Genomic DNA, 24,793 nt, shown 5'->3' with positions numbered 1-24,793 from the left:
CTTCAAAGCTTCCCCCACCGAAACCCGCCTAGAGATGTTCAGGATCGGCCGGGCTGCAGCATTTTGGACCTTCTGCAAGAGGTTCAAATTTCTAGCAGTCACCCCTAAGTACAGAATGTTGCAGTAATCAAGGCGAGATGTAACAAGAGCCTGTACAATAGTTCTTTTAGCGTCAAGGGGGAGAAGGTCCAAACTTTTGTGTAGCATTTTAAGGATGCCAAAGCAGGCTCCGGCCACAGCGGTAATTTGCTCAGAGAAGGACAGATTTTCATCGAACCATACTCCCCGATTCCTCACCTTTAATTTCGGTGCCGGAGTAGGCCCTAGTTCTTCAGGCCACCAATGCTGTGACCAGAGAGAGGGCTGTTTTCCAACGACCATCACCTCTGTCTTCCCTGCATTCAGCTGGAGGCAGTTGTATCTCATCCAGTCCGCAAGCTCCCCCAAGCAGACCTTAAAATCAGATGCCATTCCAGATTTCTTTTGCTCCAGGGTCACAACCAGCTGAGCGTCATCATCATATGATGCCAGCTTTATCCCATGCCTCAATACAATATCTGCCACAGGGCGCATATAGATATTAAACAGGGTGGGGCTAAGAGCCGCACCCTGCAGCACCCCCTGCGACAGAGGACAGACTCTGGAATTGAATGGCTGTTGCAGAACCTGGAAGGATCTGTTCTGCAAGAAGTTTTTCATCCATTCCCAAGTGCCGCCATCGACCCCGGCCTCCCACAGCCTCTCAAGCAGGAGGCCGTGGGACACCGTGTCGAATGCAGCACTCAGGTCCAGAAGGATCATAGCAGTAGTCCTTCCTTCGTCGGCAGCAATTCTCAGTACTTCTCCCGCCAGGAGATGGGCTGACTTCATGCTATAGAGTGGCCGAAAGCCAGACTGGGTATCGTGAAGAACCCGTCTCTCTTCCAGAAACATAGACACTTGTCCATAAGATGTTTCTCTGCAATTTTTGCTACATAGGAGAGCAGAGAGATCGGTCTCAAATTTGCAGGGAGAGCGGGATCCAAAGAAGGTTTCTTCAGCAAAAGAACCACCATAGCATTTTTCCAATTACTGGGAACTTGCCCCGTACTAAAGGGCATGTTCAGTAGTGAAGTGAGAACCGGGGCAATAGCGTTTTTCCCTCGCCGCATAAATTTAGCGGTAACCGGGTCCAATGGTGACCCTGATTAAATGACCTCTATCAGTCTTAGAACCTCATTTTCCATAGGAGGATGAAAAACAAACTTATCCTTGGTCCAGGGGGCCTGTACAACAGGAGCAGGGACAAAAATTGCTACCACTTTCCGGGAAGGTGGCATATATTTTATCTATCTTGCCCATAAAATAATCAGCGACCTTATTACAGTGATCCGTAGAAGCAGGGAGTGCAACAGTCACATGTTCCAGAGAGGAGAGTTGTTTCACAACCTGAAAGATGTTCTTAGTGGAATTTTTAGCTAACTCAATTTGTTCCGTATAATATTCCCTCTGCACTCTCCTAATCTCACAGTAGTAAAACTTCAAAGCCCCTAGATACTTCTGCCTGTTTTCATCCAGGTAGCTCTTCCTCCACTGGCATTCATGGCGCTTCCAACTTGAATTCAATTGCGCCAGTTCTTCTGAAAACCATTTCACAGAAGCTGTCAGACGTGTGCTTTTACATGGTTTCAGTGGTATCAGGGAGTCCACAGCCTCCGTGATCCAGCAGGATATTAAGTTATCAGCTATCTGGGTATCGACTCCTAAATCAGGGGTACTACAGGCCAGTGCTTCCTCAAAGGAGTCCTGAGTTAACACGGCCCGTTTCCGAACCATCATAGGCTCAAAGCACTTTCCCTGTTTGCAGAGGACCTTTCCAGGGGTCAGAATCCTGAAAGGGAGTATATAATGGTCAGACCAGGCAACAGGGACTGGTAACACGGCATCTACCTGCATAAAATTCATAAAGATATTATCTAACGTATGGCTCCAATTGTGTGTGGGAGTATGGATCAATTGATTAAGGCCCATTGCCTGGAGTCCTAGGGTCAGCTCCGCAGATTCTTTACTTTCCTTATCTTCTAAATGAAGATTAAGATCACCCAAGAGAATGAAATCAGGGTAGCGAATAGCAGAAGGGGATAGAATTTTAGAAAGCTCATCAATAAAGGCTCTCTCCGGGCCAGGGGGGTCCATAGATAAGAAGCCCTACAATCGATTTTGTGCTAGTGATAGTCAGATTAAAAAAGGCTGCTTAGCAGCTAGACATCGGTAGTTTATGCATTTTAAGCTGAAATTCTTTCCTGAAACGAAAGCCAGGTTTGCAACTTGAAGGATTAACATTGCAGACTGGATGAGGAGACATTTTTTACAATTAAACTCCTCTATGACCGAGATACTTTTGTTTGGCAAACCTGTTAATCTGTGGACTCCAGACTGGTGGCCACCCGAATTGGGTGTGGCCCCCGTCCCGAGAAGCTGGGCGAAGAACTTTGGGATAAGGTTGGATAACCTGCTCTCGATGGAGATACAGGTGAAAACACTGGCTACCTCCTGTTTTGGGACCATGCGGATGTTGAGTAAGATATTCCCATGGATCCCGCTTAGTGCTAGAAAGACCCTCATACAGGCACTGCTAATGAGCCGCTTGGACTATGGCAACTCCCTATTGGTGGGAATCAGGGAGGACTTCTTATCCAAATTACAGGTGGTGCAAAATACAGCTGCCCGCCTTGCTTTTGACAAACCAGCTCGAACCCCCTCCTTGCCGCTCTTACACCAACTACATTGGCTTCCAGTAAGGAAACGGGCCACATTTAAAATGCGGTGTCTGGTCTTTAGGTCCTCGCATGGACTGGGGCCGGTTTATCTGACTGATAAACTAAAATGGTATCAACCTACACGGCAGCTTAGATCCAGCAATCGTAAGACACTGTGTGGTCATAGAATTAGGAAGGTAATGATGGGGGGTCGCTCCTTTTCTTATCAGGCCCCCAAATGGTGGAACAGACTCTCTGAACAAATTCGCCAATGCCCGAATTTGGTCCAATTCAAAAAGCTACTCAAAACGTGGCTCTTCTAATGCTTTCCCCTCGCTGACCGCTAGCCTCTTTTTCCAGCGCCGAGAGATCTCCTTGGGGATGATTCGTGCGCGATACAAGTTACCTAAATAAATAAATAAAATAAATAAATATCACAGCAAGGCCCCCCCCCTCTGACCAGACCTATCCACTCTAAGGATAGCATAGCCTTCAGGTAGGGTGCCTAGGATATCCAGGGCGGATGTATTATTAAGCCAGGTTTCAACTAGAAATAGCCCAGACGGTTTTTGGTGCCTAAGAAGATCATAGATTTCTAAACTGTGTTTGCTAAGCGATCTGCAAGGGGACGCTAGCTGTTCTCAATACTTCTCTTCTCTCCCTTGCTTCCTCACCTGCTGTCAGCAGAAAGCCACAGTTCTTACAATCCCTTCGTCCGCTATCGGCTACCATAGAGTGTAGACAAACAGTGTCCCCAAGACTTCTAAGGGCCAACAATTGCTCAGAAGAGTACACATTCCTAAGCTTGACAAAAGAACCAGGGGTCCTTGCCCCTGGTGCCGCCCAGGCGCGGACGGGCGCAGACGGGCTTGCCTTTGGCGTGCCTTCAGCGCGCCCGCTGCGCTTGAGTATGCGCAAAAATAGTGTGTGCGCTGGGAGCACTAGATCGCTCCAGCAGCGCCACACTCTGCACCGGAAGTGAGGGTAGTGAAAATGATGCCGAGGGTACATTACAGCACCCTCTGCTCAAACGGCACAAGCCACGGCAGTCCAGGGCGAGAATACCCTCGGTAATCTAGGTGCAAGCAAACGCTAAGCAGCCCCCCTCTCTTCCCCCACTGTCCTCTACTTTGTCAAATACTGTGGAGAAGTCTATAAAAGCTGTTGCCTTCAGACTGTTGACTATCTCATCCTTTCCAGACACTGTGGCTCTTCATCTCAGCATCTCCTCAGAACTGGTTGTCGATCAGTGGATCTATGGACGCCTGCAAAATCCTTCATCCCCAGGCATACAGCTCTCCAAGGGACGTAAGGACCCCTTCTTCGTGGGTCTATTTCTACTTGGAAACATCTCACCCTGTGGTGATTAAACTGTGTCCGGGAACACAATGTTTACTACTAGGGTACTTAAGCTCGTTATGGGTGGAACAGAATTCAGGACAAAAACCTTATTTGATTTATTCATCTTGCCATCTCAGTTTTCAGACTTTTTTACCTTCTTGGCCGCGCCATGCACCATGAGCCACGAGCCGCACCAATATTTGGGAAAATGGGTCAAATATTATACCGGTACTATATTTGCTCCTGCACATAGGACTTGCAATTCCTGGCATCAGGTTCAGCACTTCCTTCTTTCTGCACCTACATACACAACACAAAACTACATACACAACAGAAAACAACATACATAACACAAAACATGGAAGGTGCTTGCATTAGACTGACATGGGTTGATAGGTCTCTAGCCCTGATTAATACCAATGACCTTTTCAGGAGATTAACTGGCAGAGACATGTCACTCTCTTTACAGGCCTATATGGTGGCAGAGTAACCCACTATTAGAGGTTTGTTCACAATCACCACACATTTTTTTTCTTTCCTAAATTCCAGTCCTATTGAAGGTGAGAAAATGATAGACATCACATACATTCAAGACAAACAGCCTTGATAAAGCGCACTATGGAATAGCGGTCAATGAGGAGTAGTGGACGCAAGGATCAAGAATGACACTTTAGTGTGGACGAGGGTTCGGCATCCTTTCTAATAAGAATTCCCAAGTAGGGTAGTGCCAATGACTCACAGCCTTGACATAAACATCATTCATATGAGCTGGAGTATCTTGGCTGCATTAAGCAATGACGTTCGGAGAACATACTCCGACCCCTGTTAACTATTCCTCTGTCTTTCCGTCATGAAAGTACCAAGTAAAAGCATCCATTTCCCAGTTTTGTACCCTCAGTAGAGATGCGAGCATCAATCGTCACATTTAACACTAATAATGTGCAATTAAGTTAAGACAGCATCAGATCTAGCCTGACCATCATACACCACATAACATTTAGACTGTCAGTACCTTTGATTTGAACTAGTCATCAAAACTAGCGCATTTCGAGCTTTGTAACATATGACTGGCACACTGCTTGCACCAAGGGTGAAGGGGCACTGGAGTCAAAAGGGGACATATTTCAAATTCAAGCTCTCAGAGAATCAACCAATTCAGAAACCAGCTAGAGATTTCTAAAGGATCATTTGCAGAGGTGACCTGGGAGCCGAGAGATTGGAAGAGTTAAGACATGAGAAAATGCGAATGAAAGACAGATGGCAGACAAAAGCAAAGAAGTGAGCTAGGTACATTAAATATACAATCTAGCTTGTCCAAACGTTTCTATCATAATAGACATGCGCAGCATTTGTATGTTCAATTGTTCAGTACCTACATTATTTTTGGCTTTGATATTGACTCCTTTGTTTATCAGGTGCAGCATTTTCTCTGTATCATTATACCTGGCAGCTACGTGGAACTCTTTCTCAGAACGCAGCACTAAAGAGAAAGATAAGAAAATCCAACAGTTAGTCAAGAAATGCAAATACAGTAAAAATCTTAGAAACAGTATTCCAGATAACACTTATCAAAAAGATCCAACACTTATGGGGTTGTTACTGGAAACATACATAAGCAGTTCTTGTCCGCTAGTTGAGTGCGTGAGAACTCTCTAACCTGCCCACCCCTCCTGTGAGGGCACTGTGGACTCCCTTTGATCTGCACTTACTATTTTGTGAAGTGCATTTTCTTAGGTCACTCCCACGCCACCCCCTCCGCCGAAGCTCACTCCCTGCAACTTCTGATTGCTCCTTGACTTTCAGTCTTCCCTTGAGGCACTTAGACATGGAGGGGGGCATTACTATAATGCCCTTCATGTCTGGTGCCCGCTGCAAAGTAAAGCCTTGGCATAGGTCCTGGCTGAGGCTTACAGTCTGGTTCTAGGCCAAAGGAGTCATTACAGCATCCGGCAACACTCATTTAAGAGAAGGCCAAATAAATGGGTCGTGGGGACGTGCAGGGAAAGAGGCCAATAGCAAAGGCTGCATGAAATCGCATTTAACATCAATGCCAGGTTGAATGATAAATGAAATTATTTTTTAAAAATCCGCCGAGGAAAAAATGCTCTCTCGTGGTTGTGTACTGCAACAGGGCAAAGGATGAAGATCCATCCATGTATACAGGCCTTCCTTCCGAATTCATCATTAAAATATTTAGGATGCATACGGGTTTTACCAGCATGTATGTTGGGTGTTGTCCAGCGTGTATACATGCAGACACGGGCCACTTTACAGCAAGGGAAATCCCTACCAAAAACACAGCTCTACACCGTTTCTCAAAAGCCTTGTTTTAAGCATTATTCTCGAAATGGATCCCTTTCCTTATGTCTGAACTTTGTTTTGGGTACAGTCTTTGGAAAGCGTCCTCTAGGAAAGGCCTTTACCCCAATGCAGCCATACATAAAAAAGTAACATGCATGCACGGACATAAAATAAGAACTAGTCCCTACATCATTACATAGACGACATGTAATAATCCCTCACATTCTCACTGGCCATTGACGTAGTGTGTCTAAGACACTGCCTGGACATTACCCAGTCATGGATGTCTGCAGTCTGCTGAACTAAATTTGACCAGAACCAGAGTTTATGCTCATCAAGGGTGCAGGCTCAGATCCTAAATCAAGAGTGACTTGAAGAATATGCAACTAGACTGCTTCTTTCCTTTCCTTTCTACAAACCTCTTGTCACCAGGGCTTTTCATAGATCTATGAAATTCTTTCAAGGGACAAGAGTCCCATTACAAAACTTTCGCTTCTCTTTTGGTGCCACATCTCGCCGCCATGTACAACGAATCCTTCGAGAGCAGTCAATTTCCGCCCTCGCTCCGAGAGGCCATGCTGACTCTTCTCCCAAAACCAGACAAACCCCATGAATTGCGTGATTCCTACCGCCCACTATCCCTCATTAATACTGATAACAAAATTTTCGCTAAATTGCTTGCCTCGCGTCTTCTCCCTCTCATGCCGCACATTGCTCTTCCAGATCAGTCCGGCGTCATTCTGGGCCGCGCAACCTCCCACAATCTCCGCACAATCTTCTCCGTCCTTCACCAAATCAATCCAGCGCTCCCTGCAGTGGCCGCCCTGCTGGATGCCACCAAGGCATTCGATACTTTGGAGTGGCCTTTTTTATTCTCGCTTCTCCCGCATCTTGGCTTCAGTCCAGTTTTTATACACAAGGTCTTACTCCGGTACACTCTTCCTACCGCTCACCTCCGGATCAATGGCCTGGTGTCGGATCCCATCCCTATTGGACATGGCACCCGCCAGGGGTGCCCGCTTTTGCCTAGGCTATAGCTATCGCGATGGAACCGCTGGCGGCTAGACTCCGGTAACACCACACCCAAAGGGGCATCGGGTTCGCGGCACGCGCCCTCCTGGTCTCCATGTATGCGGCCGATATCACCTTATATGTTCGCCACCCCCAGGAAAATCTTAGTCCTCTGGTGCGTGAGATTATACGGTTTGGTGGCTACTCTGGCATACAGGTCAACTGGAACAAGTCAATCCTTTTCCCCCTCACGGATGCCACCACCCCCTTCGCTTCGGACTACCCCTTCGTGTGGGCATCGGGTACTACTCGCTATTTAGGTATCTGGTTGAGTAGGGACATTGACGAGCTTTGGAGGGCCAACTTCGGGCGCGCGGTGGACTGGCTTGAATCCAGGGTTCCGCTCTGGAGCCGGCTGCACCTATCGTTATCCGGTCGAATAGCAATCACCAAGATGGTGGTCCTACTCAAGTTCCTATATTTGTTTCTAAATGTACTTGTTCCCCTCACCGCCCATTTATTTTGCAGGGTCCGCTCGTTGATCATCTCTCTTATCTGGGCCGGTAGGCAACCCAGGATAACGTACGACATTCTCACTCTTCCGATGACGTGTGGTGACCTCGGCGCCCCTGACTTCAAACTCTATGCAATGTGTGCGCAGGCCAGTTTTTTCCACTTTTGGCTTCACCCCACTCCTTTTCAGTTGAGGCGGATCTCGCTGCCCCGTGGCCGCTCACTACTGCCCTGTTTGCTCCGGCTAAACTCCCACGTACGGAAATCGACACGGTCAAAGCCTTGCGATGGGCCTGGGAGGGACTTCGCCGCTCCTCTGGTGACCCTATGCTTTCGGCAAATTCAATGCTGATTGTCCGCCACCCGGCTTTTCCCCCTCTCCAACCCTCCGGTATGGTTAAAATATGCCACCCGCCTGGGACTGAACACGGTAGCAGATCTCTATCTGGGAAACACCTTTTACTCCCTTGTTAATGACTCCGGCTCCATGGACACTTTGCTCTCTATCAGCTACGGGCTCTCTGCAGGAAACTACATTCTATGTTCCCTCTGCCTCCTCCCTCGATGGCCACTCTTGAGTTCCTATATTCGTCTTCCTCTCCTCGGAAATTGGTAACCAGGCTTTACGCCCACACACTGGCTGCCACCTCTATCTTCACAGATCGCGCCCGCGTGGCGTGGACCTTGGTATTGAGATTTCCCAAGCTGATTGGCTCTATTGCTGTAAGCAGACTAGGCGCCTGTCCCCTAATTATCGCCTGCGCCTTATTCACTTTAAATATCCGCATAGGCTCTACCGCACCCCTGTTCAGCTGCACAAGCTGGGACTTATTCCCACTGACAGATGTCTGCGCTGTTCTGCTCCTGCAACGGACTTCACTCATCTTGCCTGGCTGTGTCCCAAGGTCTCCGCTTACTGGCGCGAGGTCTGTTCTGCTATTTCAGAGATCACTTCCTCGTCGGTTCAACCTGACCCCCCACTCTGCCTCCTTGGCTTTGTTAAATTCTGCCCGGACGCTTCCCGCCACCTCACTGCCAAGTTGCCTGTTCTTGCACGCTGCAGGGTTTCCACGTGCTGGGGTCGCAAACCTGCCCCTAAATTCCCTCAGTGGCTCGAGGACGCTTCGCGCTGCCAAACCCTATTATCTGAATTCTGGGACCTAATGCCAACCAGATCTCGCCCACATGACATATGGGGGCCCCTTGTGTCATACCTTCTTGCTCGCTCCCCCCAGTGCCTTGCTTCCTCTGCTGCGCTTCCCGCCGGCACTCCGCCCACAGCGGCCGCCGGTGTGGGATAGTAATCGGCCTTCCCCCCCTGTTCCTTCTCCTTCTCAGCGGGGCCCGCTTTCCCATCCGTCACTTGCGCGCCTCATACCAATGACTGTTTATTGCTCCAACGTGCTTGTATAATGTTTAATAAGCTGTCGCTTTATGATGTTCTGAGCTATGGTCCCCTTTGCGCTTTTCAATTGTGCTCATGTGCATGGTGCATTGATTCTAGTGCAAGAATGTAATGTGTCTCTGCAACTTTGTCAATAAAGGTTTTTGAGAGGAAAAAAAAAAGAAAAAAAGGGGCAAGAGTGCCAAATCACAAAAGGTAATTGGGAATGTACCTTTGAAGGTCTCCTTCTACCTTTAGCATACATTTTCAACTATCATGGTATTAGCAAATGAATCCACAGCTTCTGGGAAAACTGCAGGTTTGTGGGTGCTCACCGACTTTCCAAGGCTTCCCCAAAGGGAATTCTTACACCATGCTTTATGAGCGGATTTGCCAACATGGAACACAAAACCATACCAGTGAAATATGTATGAGTAAATATAACTGTGTATGTGTAAATGTATATTTCAAAACAAAAATTGAATTAGCACTTCTAATACAAACTACCATTTCAAATTTCTTTACTGGCTTCATGTAAAAAAGGATTCTCTTCAATGCCCTTCTTTTGGTTCATAGGGCTTTCTAGATCTCTGGCCCCAAATATTTATATGGTCGTTTCCTGCATTACATTCCAGTTAAAGCTTTACAGTCTTCTGATGTTCTTTTGGTGTGAATTTCCAAGGTCAAACCCTCTAGTAAGAGACCATGTTCTTTCTCTATTTTGGCAACCAAAGTTTGGAACGCTCCCCGTTGAGTCTATGTGGCACAAGCAATGAGGTGATTTCAGAAACTCTTAAAAACGTGGTTAATCTACATTAGTTAATCTTTTGCTTTAGGACCAGAATTCCATCGGTCTTTGTTTCAGCATCGGGATGCCCCCTCAGAGGGGCTGTAGGCTTTACAAGTCATTCATTCACTGTAGAGTTAGCTTACTGACTCAGTAAATGCACTGTTTAGCAATTGACCCAAGCAGACTGATATGTGATGGTAAAGATTTGCAGTTTACTGGAAAAACATGGTAATTAAAGATGAGGCCTAACATCCCGAAGGGACAATATGCTCCCTTAGGTGAGCCACAGCATTTTAAGAAGTTTAGGCCACAATTCTCAAACTATAAAAGCACATTAACGCAACATAGCCTAGTTTAATTCTGAAAATCTGTGGAATCTTCCATCCTAGTCTATTATTAAAAACATCAATCGACCAGGGCCTTTGAATGAGTTCAATGGCATTCCAATGCTGGCACAGAAAGAATGCGATAAGAATGTGCAGATATATTCTGACGCTGCTGGGGGATTTAGATGCGGTCTGAAATGGCAGGGGAAGTGTCGCAAAGAGGAGTGGCCTGCACACTGGAAACACGGGGCCAGGAGCATTGCTTTTTTGAAATTCTTTTCCCTGGTTGTGGCAGTGACTCTATGGGGTCAGGAACTGGTGCATAAGAAGGTAGTGTTTAGAAAAGACAACATGGCAGTTGTCCATATTATTAACAGTCTGCAAGAGATGCGCAGGTACTCAAGCTTTTGCAGGTGTTCGCACTGGGCTGTTTAAGACAAGATGTTTCGTTCAAGGCTAGACTAATGCCTGGGGTAGACAACGACATTGCAGATGCTCTGTCTCGTACACAGTGGGAGAGGTTCAATAGACTGGCTACACAGGCCGACAAAGTCAAGACATCTATGCTGATGGATATGTGGGCCATAAGTGAAAAAGGATGGTCTTGTTGGTGGTAGGGTCATTGGGAGAGTACACCAGGAGGTCTTATGTGCAGGTGTGGGAGGAATTCATGACCAGTGGTGCATGGTGAAGGTCAGAGGCTTGGAGCAGGGAAGAGGATGTTGCTCTGTTCATATTAGCAATGGTTGACAAAGATTTAGCTAGAGTCACGATCACAGGGAAGCTGGCAGGGATTGCTTTTATAGGCAAACTCCTTTGGGGGCACGCGCCATTGTCTGGAGAGTTAGAAAAGAGAATGCTGAAAGGGTGGGCAAGGGAAAGAGATTGTAGACCCAGGGTGAGGAAGCCCCTAACGAGGCACCTTTTGGCAAGGTATTGGGTGCACTGCCCACAATATGCCACAGGGGGAGGAGACACTTTTGTTTTCAAGGTTAATGTCATGGATGCTCTTTGGGGAATTCTGGGTTTCTGAACTGCTGAGGACAAAGGGGGTTAATGGGTTGGAATAGGGGGACGTGGTGAGTATGGCTAGCAGGATAGAGCTATGCCAGTGCCAGTCTAAGATGGACCAAACGACCATGGAGAAGACAGTGGTGTTGCAGGAATTCCCAATGCAGGGTCTGTGTCCAGTGGGCAATAAACTGAGAGTAATCAATGGGGATGCGCAGGGTGTGGGTATTTCGACAAGCTAATGGGACACGGGTGACTTCTTTTGAGCTGCTTCAGGACTGGTGTGGCCCCGGAGGTGGCAATAAGGGGTTGGGGCACGGCTAGGATCATGCAAATGGGTAGGAGGTCTTCTGTCAGTACGTGCGATCAGGGGCGGGGGTAATTGTTGAGGTTACAGTTTACTATGTTGTGTTTTACACATGTTGGTTTTTCAAGTGCAGTGGCTAGTCCAGAGGCAGTTGGGCTGTCTATTTGGATCGTAGAATATTCCTTTATTAAGTGGGTGGATAGACACGAGCTACAAAATGGCCAAGGTGCTAACCTCGGGTTTGACGAAAGCCTGTTTAAGATTACTTGGCACAGGAGAGGAGGATGAGGTGGCGAGAGCTTTTGCATTGTTTGAACAAGCTGTTGAAAAGGCATAGATGTCCGGATGTGTTAGTGATTCAATAAGGGGAACAGTACATGCTGGTATGTTAGGGACTGGCGTTATTAAAGGAGATGAAGAAAGATATGATGGAAATCAAGCAGCAATGGGCAGGATGTTTCGTACTATGAACGGGATTTGTACCAAGGAGAGAGTGGAGGGGACCAAGAGGCCCGCCATTATGGATTCAGCCAGACGTAAAATTAACAGGGACATGGGTTTTTTGTTGTTGTTGTAGAGACAAAGGTTTTGGTAGGGTGGAACACCCTGATTTGAAATATGATGCAATAGAATTATTTAGGGGGGATTGGGTTCATTTGTCTCGCTACGGAATAGAGCTGTACTTATTTCAAGTAAAAGAGGTTCTGGCTAGAACATTGAACATTCGCAGATTAGAAAGTGGGTCCTTGGGGGAGGCAGAAGAGTCAAGTGACTCCTTTTCCGAGTGGCAGTTGTCAGATAAATGGTCATGGTTCTAGATTAAGATTATTGTTGGGAACATAGATGAATCTGGAAAATTGGGGATGTCAAAGTTACACCTGGATGAAACAAGAAATAAAAGTTAAGATGTAGGATATTTAGATAGTTAGATGTTAATAGACGAAAGTCAAGTGATAGGGGAGTTAAAGGTCACCAGTTGAATATCAGGGTAGGAGTTAGACATTTGCAAGATAAACATGTAAAGGTGGGTGGGAATCTTAGGGGTGGGGGATAAGTGATCATAGTCGACTTGTTCAATAGTGACGTTTTATTTTGTAAGGCGCAGGCCAAGGTTTTTTGTTGTTGTGATGTGCACCGGTTTTCAATAAAGCAGCCTTTTCCACGCAAGAAAGTGGTTATGTGGTCTGTGCTGCTCCCCTTTTGTCCAATGGGTGTTGGGGGGCAGCCAACGCCAAGGAGGTGTGTCCCTGGGGTTATTGGGCAAATGGACCAGCCTAGGCTACAAATGGGCTATTTTTTGGCTACAAACATTTAGTAGGCAGGCCAAATTACATACGGCTATTTTTGGGATATTGTAAGCATTTTGGGAAGGTGATACGATGGCTGGAGCTATAGTATTTTCAAGTTTTCCTTCCTCTCTCCCTCAAAATTTAGTCGTTCTGTGGTATTCAGTTCTAGGTTTTTCAGAGTTATGGGTGGTTTCATTGATTTCAGATGCGCAGGGCTGGGGTCATGGTCTATTGTTGTTGCTTGAAGCACGTGCAAGGCGGTTGGCAGAGAAGTTGTCAAGGTTCTAGAATAAGCATACTGTTGTGAACATAGGTAAATCAGGAAAATGGGGGATGTAAATAAAGTAACATTTAGATGAAGCAAGAAATAAAAGTCAAGGTGTAGGGTATTTAGAAAGTTAGATGTTAATAGATGTAAGTCAAGAGATAAGGGAGTTAAAGGTCACTAGTTCAATACCAGGGTAGGAGTTAGACATTTGCAAGATAAACATGTAAAGGTGGGTGGGAATCTCAGGGGTGGGGGATAAGTGATCATAGTCGACTTGTTCAAAAGTGACGTTTTATTTTGTAAGGCGCAGGCCAAGGTTTTTTGTTGTTGTGATGTGCACCTGTTTTCAATAAAGAGGGTGAGGAGTAAGCGATCATAGTTTTTATTTTTTTAAAACATTTTTATTAGGTACAAGACTTGCAATAGCAACATTTGCGATATGACACATTAACAAGACATTTTTCCCTTCACTATACCGTATGTGGACCTCATGTATACATTATGCCTTACATATATCATTAGGGCTATTAGTGAATGTATAGTATTCCAATTTAGTCATCATCATCTGAGAATGAGAAATTAAATAAATGAAATACCAGCATTTGTAAAGCGCACAGCTACCTCCGGAGAGGTGTCCTGGCGCTTGGGGCCCTCGGGAAGATTAAGCGAGCTAATGCCTAGAGTCACATGGTGCTGGGTTAAACTGCCGCCGGCACCAGTGATCGAACCATAAACCCCGTGGTCCAGAGTCAGGCACCCTGGCCGCTGCGCCACACCTCTTCCACAATGAGTCTGCTGCTGGTGGGGTACAGATGCCTCCCCGAAATGTATTCCATTTACCCCACATCCATTCCCACATCCATTCCCATTTTTTTGGGGCACCCTCTGTGAATATATGTATTTTTTTCAGCCACCACGGCCATATCCATATCTTTACACCATTCTCCCAGTATTGGGGTAGTACGTGCAGCGTTTTGAGGATGCCATGTATAGCAGAATATCGTCCGCATAAAGGGATATGCAGTCCTCCCATCCCTCCTTCCAGCGGAGCCCTCGGATAATTGGGTCTTTCCTTATCCAGGCTGCCAATGGCTCCGGCACTAGGGTGAAAAGGTGTGGTGATAGGGAGCAACCCTGCCTCGTTCCACGTCCCAGCGGAAATTCATTGGAGGTATGTCCATTGGCTACAACATGCGCTAGTGGGTTGGTGTACAGTAGCCGCACCCAGAAGCAGAATTTTGGTCCGAACTCCAAATGCTGGAGGACAGCAAAGAGGAAGGGCCATTGGACCAAGTCGAAGGTAATCCGTGCATAGAGTGATAATATAACGGCCTCTTCTTGGATGGTGTGTTTACGGCTCATGACATTATATAGGCGTCTGAGATTTAGTACTGTGTTTCTACCCGGCATGAATCCGGATTGGTCCAGGTGTATCAGTTTCAGTAGGTGGGGTGTTAATCTGTCATGTAGTGTTTTGGCCAGTATCTTGGTCTCTGCATTAATCAAAGAGATGGGATGGTAGGAGGTGCTTTCCTGGGTTGGTTTCCCAGGTTAGTGGATTACTACAATGGTTGCTATGCGTTGGTCTTTGGGGAGTTCTCCCTTCTCCAGGCTGGCTTCGTACATTTTTAGTAAGTGGGGTCGAGTTTGTTAGATGCTCGTTTGTAGTTTGATAGGTATGTATGCCATTAGGACCTAAGGCTTTACCTAACTGTATATTCTTTATGGCTAGCGTTAATTCATCTGTTGTTAGGTGTGCTTCTAACAGTTGTGTCTCGTCCTTTGTAAGTGTTGGTAGTTGTATATCCCTAAGGAATGCTGTTGCATCCTGCAACTTCATTGTGGTCGTAGGGGCATAAACACGCTCGTAGTGAAGCGCTATTGCGTCCACTATTTCTTGCGGGTCCGTCATGAGTTCCCCATAGCTCATGTACGTTTGTCTAGCCAGAAGCTTACCGGCCTTGTTCCCAGCCTCGTACTCTCTGTGGCGGACAGCTGTGAGTGTGGTTCTAGCGTCTTCCCATAAATGCTCTTTGTATTCCTGCTGCTTATACACAGTCGATGCGTGTTAGCGTCTGATGGGTCTTGAGAATGTAGTGTTTCTAGTGTACTCACTTCTTGTTCTAGGGTCGCTATTACTTTCCCCTTTTTTCGTTTTCTGGCCTGAAATCAGGGATATGGCCTGTCCTCGAAGAACAGGCTTACATGCTTTCCAAAGGATCAGTGGGGAGGACACCGAGGGTTCATTTTCTGTGAAGTAGTGTTTCGTGGTAGTGTGTAATCCCTTCCAGATCTTGGAGCTCTGTATTGGGTATATGCGGCAGCGTGTTGGGGCATACAAGGCATATTTAGCAAAAACAGGAGAGCGGTCTGAGATGCTTCTGGGTAAGTGGGTCACCTCTTGGAATCTTCCCACACTATCCGTTGATGCGGGCATGTAGTCGATTCTGGAGAGACTATTGTGTGCGCTAGAGTGATATATGAATTGGCGCGTCTGTGGGAATTTAAAGCGCATAGCGTCTATGAAGCCTAAGCCTTCCAGAAAGTCTGCAAAGCTGGAGCGCGTACGGTGTTGCTGTCTGGGGGGCATTCGATCCGGAGTATCATCAAGGGTAGTGTTGAAATCGCCTCCTATTAACAATTCTCCTTCTGGAAGTGTGAGTAGGAATGCGCCAAGCGCAGGAAAGGCCAGTGAGTGGAGTGCAGGAGGGATATATACGGTGACTATATTGAGTGCGCGGCCCTCCCATTGGCACGAGACGGCTGCAAAGCAATCTTGGTCATCCGTGTAGGTGTGTTTTATGATCAGTGGGAATTGTTTTCTGATTAGGAGTGGACTGCTAATTTGAAACTCCACCTGTCTAGGGCCTTACACGTCAATCCTACCCAATGAGTTTCTTGCATCATGGCTACTGCTGACGAACTACGCTTAAGATATTGCAGCACAAGCACGCTCTTTAACTTGTCCCTCAATCCATTAACATTCCATGGGATGAGTGGCAGTTGTGGAGTGTGCGCGGGGTGTGTCGAGGATGTGGGAATACTATGGGTAGTCAGTATGGACGTTAGTGTCATGTGATCCAGTCTTGTGAAATGTATCTATCGGATAGTGAGGCGTAAGTATCACTTAGAAGCTTGTAAGTCGCATCATAAACTGAATTGAACAATATGAAACAAACTAAATAGGAACTATCAAACCCTTCCCCTCCCTGCATGACAGACTTAGAACTACCCACCTCCCAAACAGTGCAGAGTGCCCATTTCCCATTACATTCGTAGGGGTGAGCATCTCCAGCATCCCCCCCGAACATCCCTGCGACTGTAATATATGATAATAGTAGTTTTCAGTGCGGTACATAAGTGAACATGTGTACAGTCGTTATTAGTGATTTGGCTTCAGGCATAGAGTCAGTAGGTGTCTCTTGTGTATTCTGGAACAGGTGTAGCTTATCTCCCCAAGTACATGTTCGTTAATATCTAAGGAGGTCTCTAGTAAGATGTGTAACCTGTTGAGTTCACACGCATCACAGTCTATTACGTTAGAGAGTCAATAGTGTAGCTTCTGGTCTCTTGGAATGGGAAAGTTCTTCCTTTCTCAACGTCTCTCAAGCGATTCGGCCTGTGTAGAGGTTGCCTCTTACGGTGCGGTTTACGTTACTTCAGACGGTAGCGGGTTCTGTTTGTTGCCCGCCTTCCCGGGTTTGGCGACTCTGCGACATCCCTTGAGCCACTCCCTGGCCTCATCGGGTGTGGTAAAGAACCATGCTTTCCCTTCCACCTCCACCCTCAACTTAGCAGGGAAGAGCTTGGAGTATTTCAATTCTCTGTTTCTCAGTTCTGTTTTTGATGTCGAAGAAGCTGCGCCTTTGCTTCATCACTGCTGCTGTATAGTCAGGAAAGAAAGTTATTGTGCTGTGTTCAAAGCGCACTGGTGGAGCTACTCTCGCTGTTTGTAGAATGAGGTCACAATCTCGGAAGTTAAAAATGTCGGCCAGGATGGGCCTGGGGGGGGGGGGGGGGGGCACCTGGTTTGGGTCTACCACCCAGGACGCGGTGCGCTCTTTCTACTGCAAAGTGGTGGAATAGGCCTCTAGGTTGTAGATGTTGCTTGATAAGATTTTCTACGAATAGGTCCGTTGCTGGCCCCCCCATCCCCTCTGGCACACCAACTATTCTGACGTTGTTGCGCCTTGATCGGCTTTCATAATCATTCAGCTTAGTAGCCATCGCTTTACTTTCGGCCTCCAGCTGGCGCACTTGACGTTTGAGTCCATTGGTATCCTCGCACAGAGTACCTGTTGTAGTTTCTACTTCTGGAACCCTCTGGCTCATGTTCTTGAAGTCGGCCCAGATCAGCGAGAGTTCCACGGATATTGTCCCAATCCGTGAGTCAAGGGCTGTGTGCACTTTATTTAAGGTAGACATTATGTCATGCAATGTAACCTCCTACCCTTCCGGGGAGGTATAATCTGGTGCATGTGCGGCAGGTTGGTTCATTGTTTCTTGTTGAGTTTTAGTACACGTGTATTTGTCCAATTTGGTCTGGTGTGCAGTATGTTGGCCACGTCCTCCCATCACTGTTTTCCAAGCCGTGTCACGCTGTGGTAGAGACGTGGGTGGTAGTACTCACAGCTGCCTGCCTGCGTAACCCACTGTCACGCGCGGCCTTTCGGGTTCCTACCACTGGATACAGGCGCTGTCGTGGATGCACAACAGGCTGGAGAGTGTAGGGGTGTCGTATCTAGGTCCCTCGGGAGGCGCAATTGCAGACGTGGGCGATGTCGTAGTTCCCTTAGTGGGACTGAATGTTCCGTATGCTGTGTATCCACTCAAAGACACTTCTGTAGGAGCAGCCCCCTTCTCCCCAGGCGAGAAAGTTTCCGAGCCCTGTCAGAGACAACAATTTATTGATGCACCCCCACTGTTGTGCAATGCTTGTTGGTGTTTGAGGCTGGGTCATGTCTTCAATATGCGGCCATAAGTCACTGCTCCAATGCCTAATGGGAGGCGGGGGTGGGGAGAACCAAATCGGGACAGCGATTCTATTAGTCCCGTGTTGATCTGGGACCTGCCACCTCTCGTGTCTCAAATGCCCGCAATATGGCCATCCGCGTCTTCTGGGCTGGATTGTGTTCGTTCGGGGCCGGCGCGCGGCGGCAAGGCTGCTTCTCTAGTGTGGAGCGGAGTTCGGAGCGAGTCAGATCAGGAAGAGGGGGGGCCGCCGGTACAGGTCGCCAGACTCACCCGTTCTACGTCTTGACTTGTGGCGATGTGGATGATTTTCGGAGTATAGCCGTTCCGGTCGAAGGAGGAGGGCCTTCTGTGTCCGCGACTTCGGATCCCAGGATCACTTCAGGCCCCGGCTTCTGTCTCGCGTACAGGCCGCCGCCACCTTCCTCAACGTAGCCTTAGTTGTGGGCTTTTGTTTCTCATCGCGGGCCGCGTTTCAAAAGCCCGGGTCTTTCCGACGTGTGTTCCACCGCTTATATGGATAAAAAGGTAGCAGATCAATGCACGGATATGGATGGATGTCTGTGGGGGATCAGAGAGGCTCTAGGCGGCGGCAATTTCGTTTGGATGCTAGCCACGCCCCGCTAAGCGATCATAGTTGACATGTTCTATAGTGAGGTTTTATTTTGCAAGGCCAAGGGTTTTTTGTTGTGGGGTGCACCTGTTTTCAATAAAGCAGCCTTCTCCACACAGGAAAGCAAGCTTGTGGTCTGTGCTGCTCTCCTTATACCCATAGTTTTATCCTCAGTTTTATGAATGACATTCAACCTCTTAACAGGAAACAACATCAAAATTATATACAGTGCTTAATTTGTATAACAATAAGTGCTGGGGTCCAATGTTTTGTTCAGAAGCCTGTGGTGAGTGATAGCAAAGGTAAGGGTGCAAAATACCAAGCCTGCTTAGTGTTGATTCCACCCCAGGCCCCTTTAATTCACCACAGACACTGCCTGCCTCTTTATCTCACTCTTCAAGGTTCTTTTCCATCCCTGTTTTTCCTTCTTTTTCTACCTCCTCCTTTCCCCTTTTTGCGTCTTTCTCCGCCTTCCTCTGGATCGAAGTCTGTTGATAAAAAATAAATGCTGGTCCCCAAACCCCTGTCAGGATGGAACTTGATGTAAGGCTCCTCACCTGAAAATGCCTGCACCTTATCAAGCCTCCTGGAAGATTCGACAGCTGCCAGGATGCCCATCTTCCATGGCAGGAATTTAAGTTTGCAGACAAACGATCACGACATTTAGGGCATGAGGTGCAAAGAGACAGATCCCAAAAAGTGATAACAAATTGTACACCAACGTTTAATGACCGGTCTCTGATTTTGTGATGCAAACTAAGGGTCAGATGTAGGTAAATGTGAAATACCGATTTCTTAATAGCGAATTTTACCGATTTGGTATTAAGAAATCGGTATTTCCTATGTAGGTAAAGATTCAGTAAAAAGTACAGAATCATTAATATTCCTTATTACCGAATCGGTAATTGAGATTCGGTAATAAGAGGCAACTAGTGCAAACATGACTGCGGAGTGCCCCGCCTCCGGCTAGTCAGGTGTCCGAGGCTACCACGCCCACCCCCGTAATAGTGGACCTCGAGAGTCAGCGGTAACGGCGTCCTTTCCTTCCCGGCGGCGTGCTTTCCTGGTGCCTTTCAGTGCGGACCTACGAGAAGCGGGATGCAGTGTGCGGAATGCGGAACGAGAGGCAGGAATTAAAACGGCAGGTGTTCAGCCAAGTGTCCGGGGCTGCTTTCTACTTCAGCTACAGCAAGTAAGCGAGCGAGCAAGCGAATGAAGTCCGGTCTGGTATATTTAAACTTGAGACTTGAGCTAATCGTGAGCTAATCTTTGAAAAAGCGGTCTTTTAATGACAAACATGTTAGTTTACAAAATAGGAATTTGACAATTGGAGCTCTTTTAAAAGAAAAAAAAACGCTTATATTGATAAAACTCAGGATCCATTTCCTTCTCGCATCAAACTGCTAAGACTTCGAATTAAAAAAAAAAAAAAAGAGAGCCGGACTATAACTAAATAATTTTGACCTCTTGTCTGCACAAAACGTCATTTTCATCCTAGCTTTCGGGAGGAGAAAGACTTTGTTTTCCATCAGCAGTTGCTGCCGGTGGGAGAGACAACTTGCCGTCAATGTATTCAGCCTAAGGGAGAGAAAGGGGGAAAAAAAAAAACTCTCCCTAAGTGGAAAGAAGAAAACAAGAGGTCTAAGGGAGAGCAAATATGGGTAAACCCCTAAAAAATAGCAGTGGGATTGTTAAAAATGATAATGTTGCCCGCCAAAAAAAATAAAAACTCGCCTAGCGCAGGCGAAGGAGGCAAGATATACTGTGAGCCAGGCTCAAAAGGGAGATGAGCCCATGCCTACTCTAGTCCAAGATAGTACCTTCGAGAGCTCTGAAGAGGAGCTGGCCTTTTCAACATCCCCAAAAGCCAAGGAGCCTCTTTTGGAAGATCAACCAGGGCTGTTCTGCGAGTCCGATAGAGTGATTGTTGATGGTCCCGATGACAAAATAAACCCTTCAAAGCAGTTTCCGCGAATTTTTAAAAAAGCTACTTTGCCACCTCCACTCCTCAGCTCTAGTCCACCTATAAGGTCTACCACCAAGGGCGACGTAGCGGACAGGGACCAGATAATTGAACCACCAGACGGTATACCACCAAGACCGGAACTAGCTCCTAGTCATTTAATTCCAGGGGACAAAGATCTGGAGCCCGCTCAAGCACAAAGTAGAGAGCGAAACTTAATGCATGCACAAGGAAAAGATCAAAATTCAAATCAGAACAAGAATATGCACGGGGGCTGTAAGACTCAAACACCGTTAACTGCTGAAACATCGGATGGGGGTTCATCTGCTACATTGGCCTCTCCGCATCTCGACTCGATGCTTGAACCAGTGCCAGTACAAGGGGAAATTACAACTCTTACTACTCTTACTACATCTCCCAAGTCCACTGGGTCTACTATATCTCAGATTGAGTCAATTATAAGTTTGGAGAAAGGCGACAAAAGTGATGTAAGGCAATTAGACATCAAGGACCTTCTCAATCTTATACTAGAGGAAATCCGTGAGATGAAGAGGGCACAGAAGATCGAAACAGCAACATTGCATCAACGCCTGGGAAAAATCGAAGAGGCTATGCAGGGTTTCCCTATTAGACTTCAGGAGGCAGAAGCTAGAGTCTCGCTCCTCGAAGATCAGGTGCTTACTGTCTCTAAAGAAATGAAAGCTGCCACAATCAAAGAGAGACATCTGGAAAGTAAGATTGAGTACCTCGAAAATCACTCACGAAGATCAAATCTACGGATAGTCGGAGTTCCAGAGGGAATCGAAAAGTCACAGCCACTGCAATGGGTGGAATCCTTTATTAAACAGACTGTCCTTCCGGAATTTGAAGGAGACCTCACAATCGCAAGGGCACACCGCGTTCCGGCACAACCTTTTCCAAACTCTTCGATGCCACGAACAATTCTGGTCAATTTCATGGACTTCCGAATAAAAGAAAGAATAATAACAAGAGCAATTCAGCAGAGACAGTTCTCTTTAAATGCCACCACCAAATGTCGTATTTTTTCTGACATGAGTGCCACAGCTGCTCGTAAAAGAAAAGAATTTGTTAAGCTCCTGCAACTCTTCAAAACTCATGGTGCTCAAGCTTCAATCGCTCAACAGTCCAAATTAAAAGTGCTTGTTAAGGGCAAGTTCTTTTTGTTTTCGGACCCGGATGAAGCCCAGGCTTTATTAAAGGAAATCTCAAAGGGAGACTAAATTCAAATCATAAAGCTGCTTGATATAACTTCTCTTTTTCTTTTTCTCCAAGGTCCCAAGTTATAAGTCAAATTCACAAGGCAGGGGGGGGTGGGTTCTGGGCACTAAGGGTGTAAGGTCAAGACACCCAGGGTGTAGCAGGGTGGGCAGTAATGTGGTTAGCGGGGCCGGTAGGGGAATTCCCACATTCTAGGGAGGGACTTGTTAGGGGTGGCTGGGGTTGGGGGCGTCGAGAGTTCACTAATGGCAAGGGAGGGAAAAATAGGGCAAGAGGTGTTTGGAATATGGTTATGATTATAATGTATATGGAAAGGCAAGGCAAAAATTTGGCTATGAATAAACGGATAGATCATTAGGGAATTGAATAAGTGTAAGATTCTATCAGCCAATGTAAACGGCATATTGAATAAAAAAAAGTATGGAGCTTTAATTAGGTGGCTAACCTCATTGGGCCCCCAAATACTTTTTCTTCAAGAAACCCATTTCAAGTCCAACTCCCCTAACCTGTTTATACCTAGAATTTTCTCGAACGTATTCTTCGCATCCTCTGGTCTAGCAGCGAGGGGTGTGGCAATTTATCTCTCCAACAAATTTCCTTGGGAGGTTCTTGAAGTTCATAGAGATCGGCAGGGGAGATGGATATGTGTTGTAGTAAAGCTATATGGGAAGAAGCTTAATTTAATTAATTACTACGGCCCAATAGGTGATGAGGAGGCCCCATTGACCCAAATATATACTTTATTATCGGGTGCCCGGGGACAGATGATAATTGGAGGAGATTTTAACTTTATAATGGATCCAAAAAAAGATACGTCAAATAAACAGAGGAGACAACTGAAACCGAATACAAAAAAAGTTATCGAGGCTATTATTGAGGGTTTCCAATTGGTTGATGGCTGGAGGGAAAGGAATGCGGAGAGAGAATTTTTTACTTTTTATTCGCATCATTTTCAAACTGCATCCAGAATTGATTTCTTTCTTAGCTCCAGGTCCCTCCAGATTGTCGAGGCAGGTATAGGATGCAACCCCTTTTCCGATCATGCTTATATTAATCTGGAGATTGAAATCACTGGTAAGAATAGGGAACGACCCCGGTGGCAGCTCGATCGTCTCCTATTGCAGAACGAGGAATGGGTAAAGGATTTCAGAGTCTGGATTGGGGAATATTTCCGTATTAATGAAAATACTGCTTCCCCCATTTCTGTTTGGGGTGGGTTTAAAACGACAGCTCGGGGTCTAATAATAGCTTTTACAACCGCCCAACAGAAGGATCAAAGGGAAAAGATAGCTCAATTACAGCTCGAACTTGAACGGGAGTACGCCCTTCAATTGCAGTCTCTGCCAAATGACTATGACCAGGCTAAAATAGCATTGAAAGATTTTTTTACCATTGAAGAAGTTCGCAATTCACAACTATTCCAACAGAGGGTCTATGAGGAGAGCCAATTGATTGGCAGACTCCTGGCGAATTCTACTAGAAAGAAACAGGAATCAGCCTCAATAATAAAAATATTAGATCCCGATACAGGTTCGGAAGTAGTCGACAGCTCCAGAATAGCCCAACTCTTTTTGGATCATTATGCCCCGTTATACTCCACTCAATATGAAATACAGGACAACTTAATTGAAGAGTATTTCTCAACTTTAGATCTCCCTCAACTATCCCCGGAGCGGGCCCTCAATTTAGGAAGTCAAATCGAGGCTGACGAAATTTTAGCAGCTATTAAATCAACTGCGGGATCTAAAGCTTGCGGGCAAGACGGGTTTCCAATTGAGTTTTTTAAAGTTTCTTCAAGGGAATTAACTGCTCCGCTGAGGAACTTGTTTAATTTTATAAGAGAAGGAGGCCAGGTCCCGTCTGAATTCAAAGAAGCTATCATTGTCTCATTTGTTAAAAAAGATAAAAATCCAGACGATATGAATTCATATCGGCCCATAAGTCTTTTAAATTCTGACTATAAACTACTAATGAAGGTTTGGGCCGCGCGTTTGTTACCTGCAGCTCAGGAACTTATTCATAGAGATCAAACGGGTTTTATAGCGGGCAGATCTATGGCCGCCAATACCCAGTTTTTGATACAAGCTTTAGACTACATAAATATAAATCGTATCCCTGCAAGTATCATAATGGTCGATGCAGAAAAAGCTTTCGACCTTGTAAATTGGAAAACCTTGTTTATCACATTGGATACATTTGGTTTCCCACCAATTGTGGTAGAAATGTTAAATAATATTTACCAGGGTGCAACAGCTAAGCTTGTAATTAATGCCACCAACGCAGGAACATTACAAATAAAACGTGGAACGAGACAAGGCTGTCCACTCTCTCCTTTACTTTTTACTTTTTTTATAGAACCCTTGGTTATAAGAATCCGAAATAATGCTGCTATTCACTCCCCAATTCTTGATATGCCCAAACTTAAACTATTCGCCGATGATATTATCTTATACTTGGCCCCCAATAAGATCACTTTCGAGGAGGTTTTGGGAGAATTTTCTCAGTTTGAAAGAATAGGCGGCTATAAAATTAACGCAAACAAAACAGAAGTTCTCGCCATGAATGCAGATATAGATGCCTTTCCCTGTTCTCTAAAATCACAGGCATCCAGAACTGATCCCATAAGATACCTCGGGATTTATGTTTCCGTACAGTTCTCTCAATTATTTGATCTAAATTACCTAAGGATGAAGATAAAAATAACCAAATTACTGGACCAATGGTCATT

At 46.2% G+C, this 24,793-nt stretch overlaps 1 protein-coding gene across 2 annotated transcripts in view; it reads right to left on the bottom strand.

The window, feature by feature from the left end:
* The window catches only part of ANKDD1A (ankyrin repeat and death domain containing 1A), a 419,853-nt gene that overhangs the window by 284,388 nt on the left and 110,672 nt on the right, over window positions 1-24,793 (bottom strand). For both annotated transcript variants that reach the window (XM_085644555.1, XM_085644556.1), the window contains exon 2: window positions 5,456-5,559. In XM_085644555.1, coding sequence (XP_085500681.1) covers window positions 5,456-5,559 — 104 coding nt within the window. The remainder of the gene's footprint in view (window positions 1-5,455; window positions 5,560-24,793) is intronic.

The sequence above is a fragment of the Triturus cristatus genome, chromosome 3_1, assembly GCF_964204655.1.
Source record: "Triturus cristatus chromosome 3_1, aTriCri1.1, whole genome shotgun sequence".
Taxonomy (NCBI): domain Eukaryota; kingdom Metazoa; phylum Chordata; class Amphibia; order Caudata; family Salamandridae; genus Triturus; species Triturus cristatus.
Note: the sequence above shows the minus strand (reverse complement) of the source record. Positions and strands in the feature narration are given on the sequence as shown.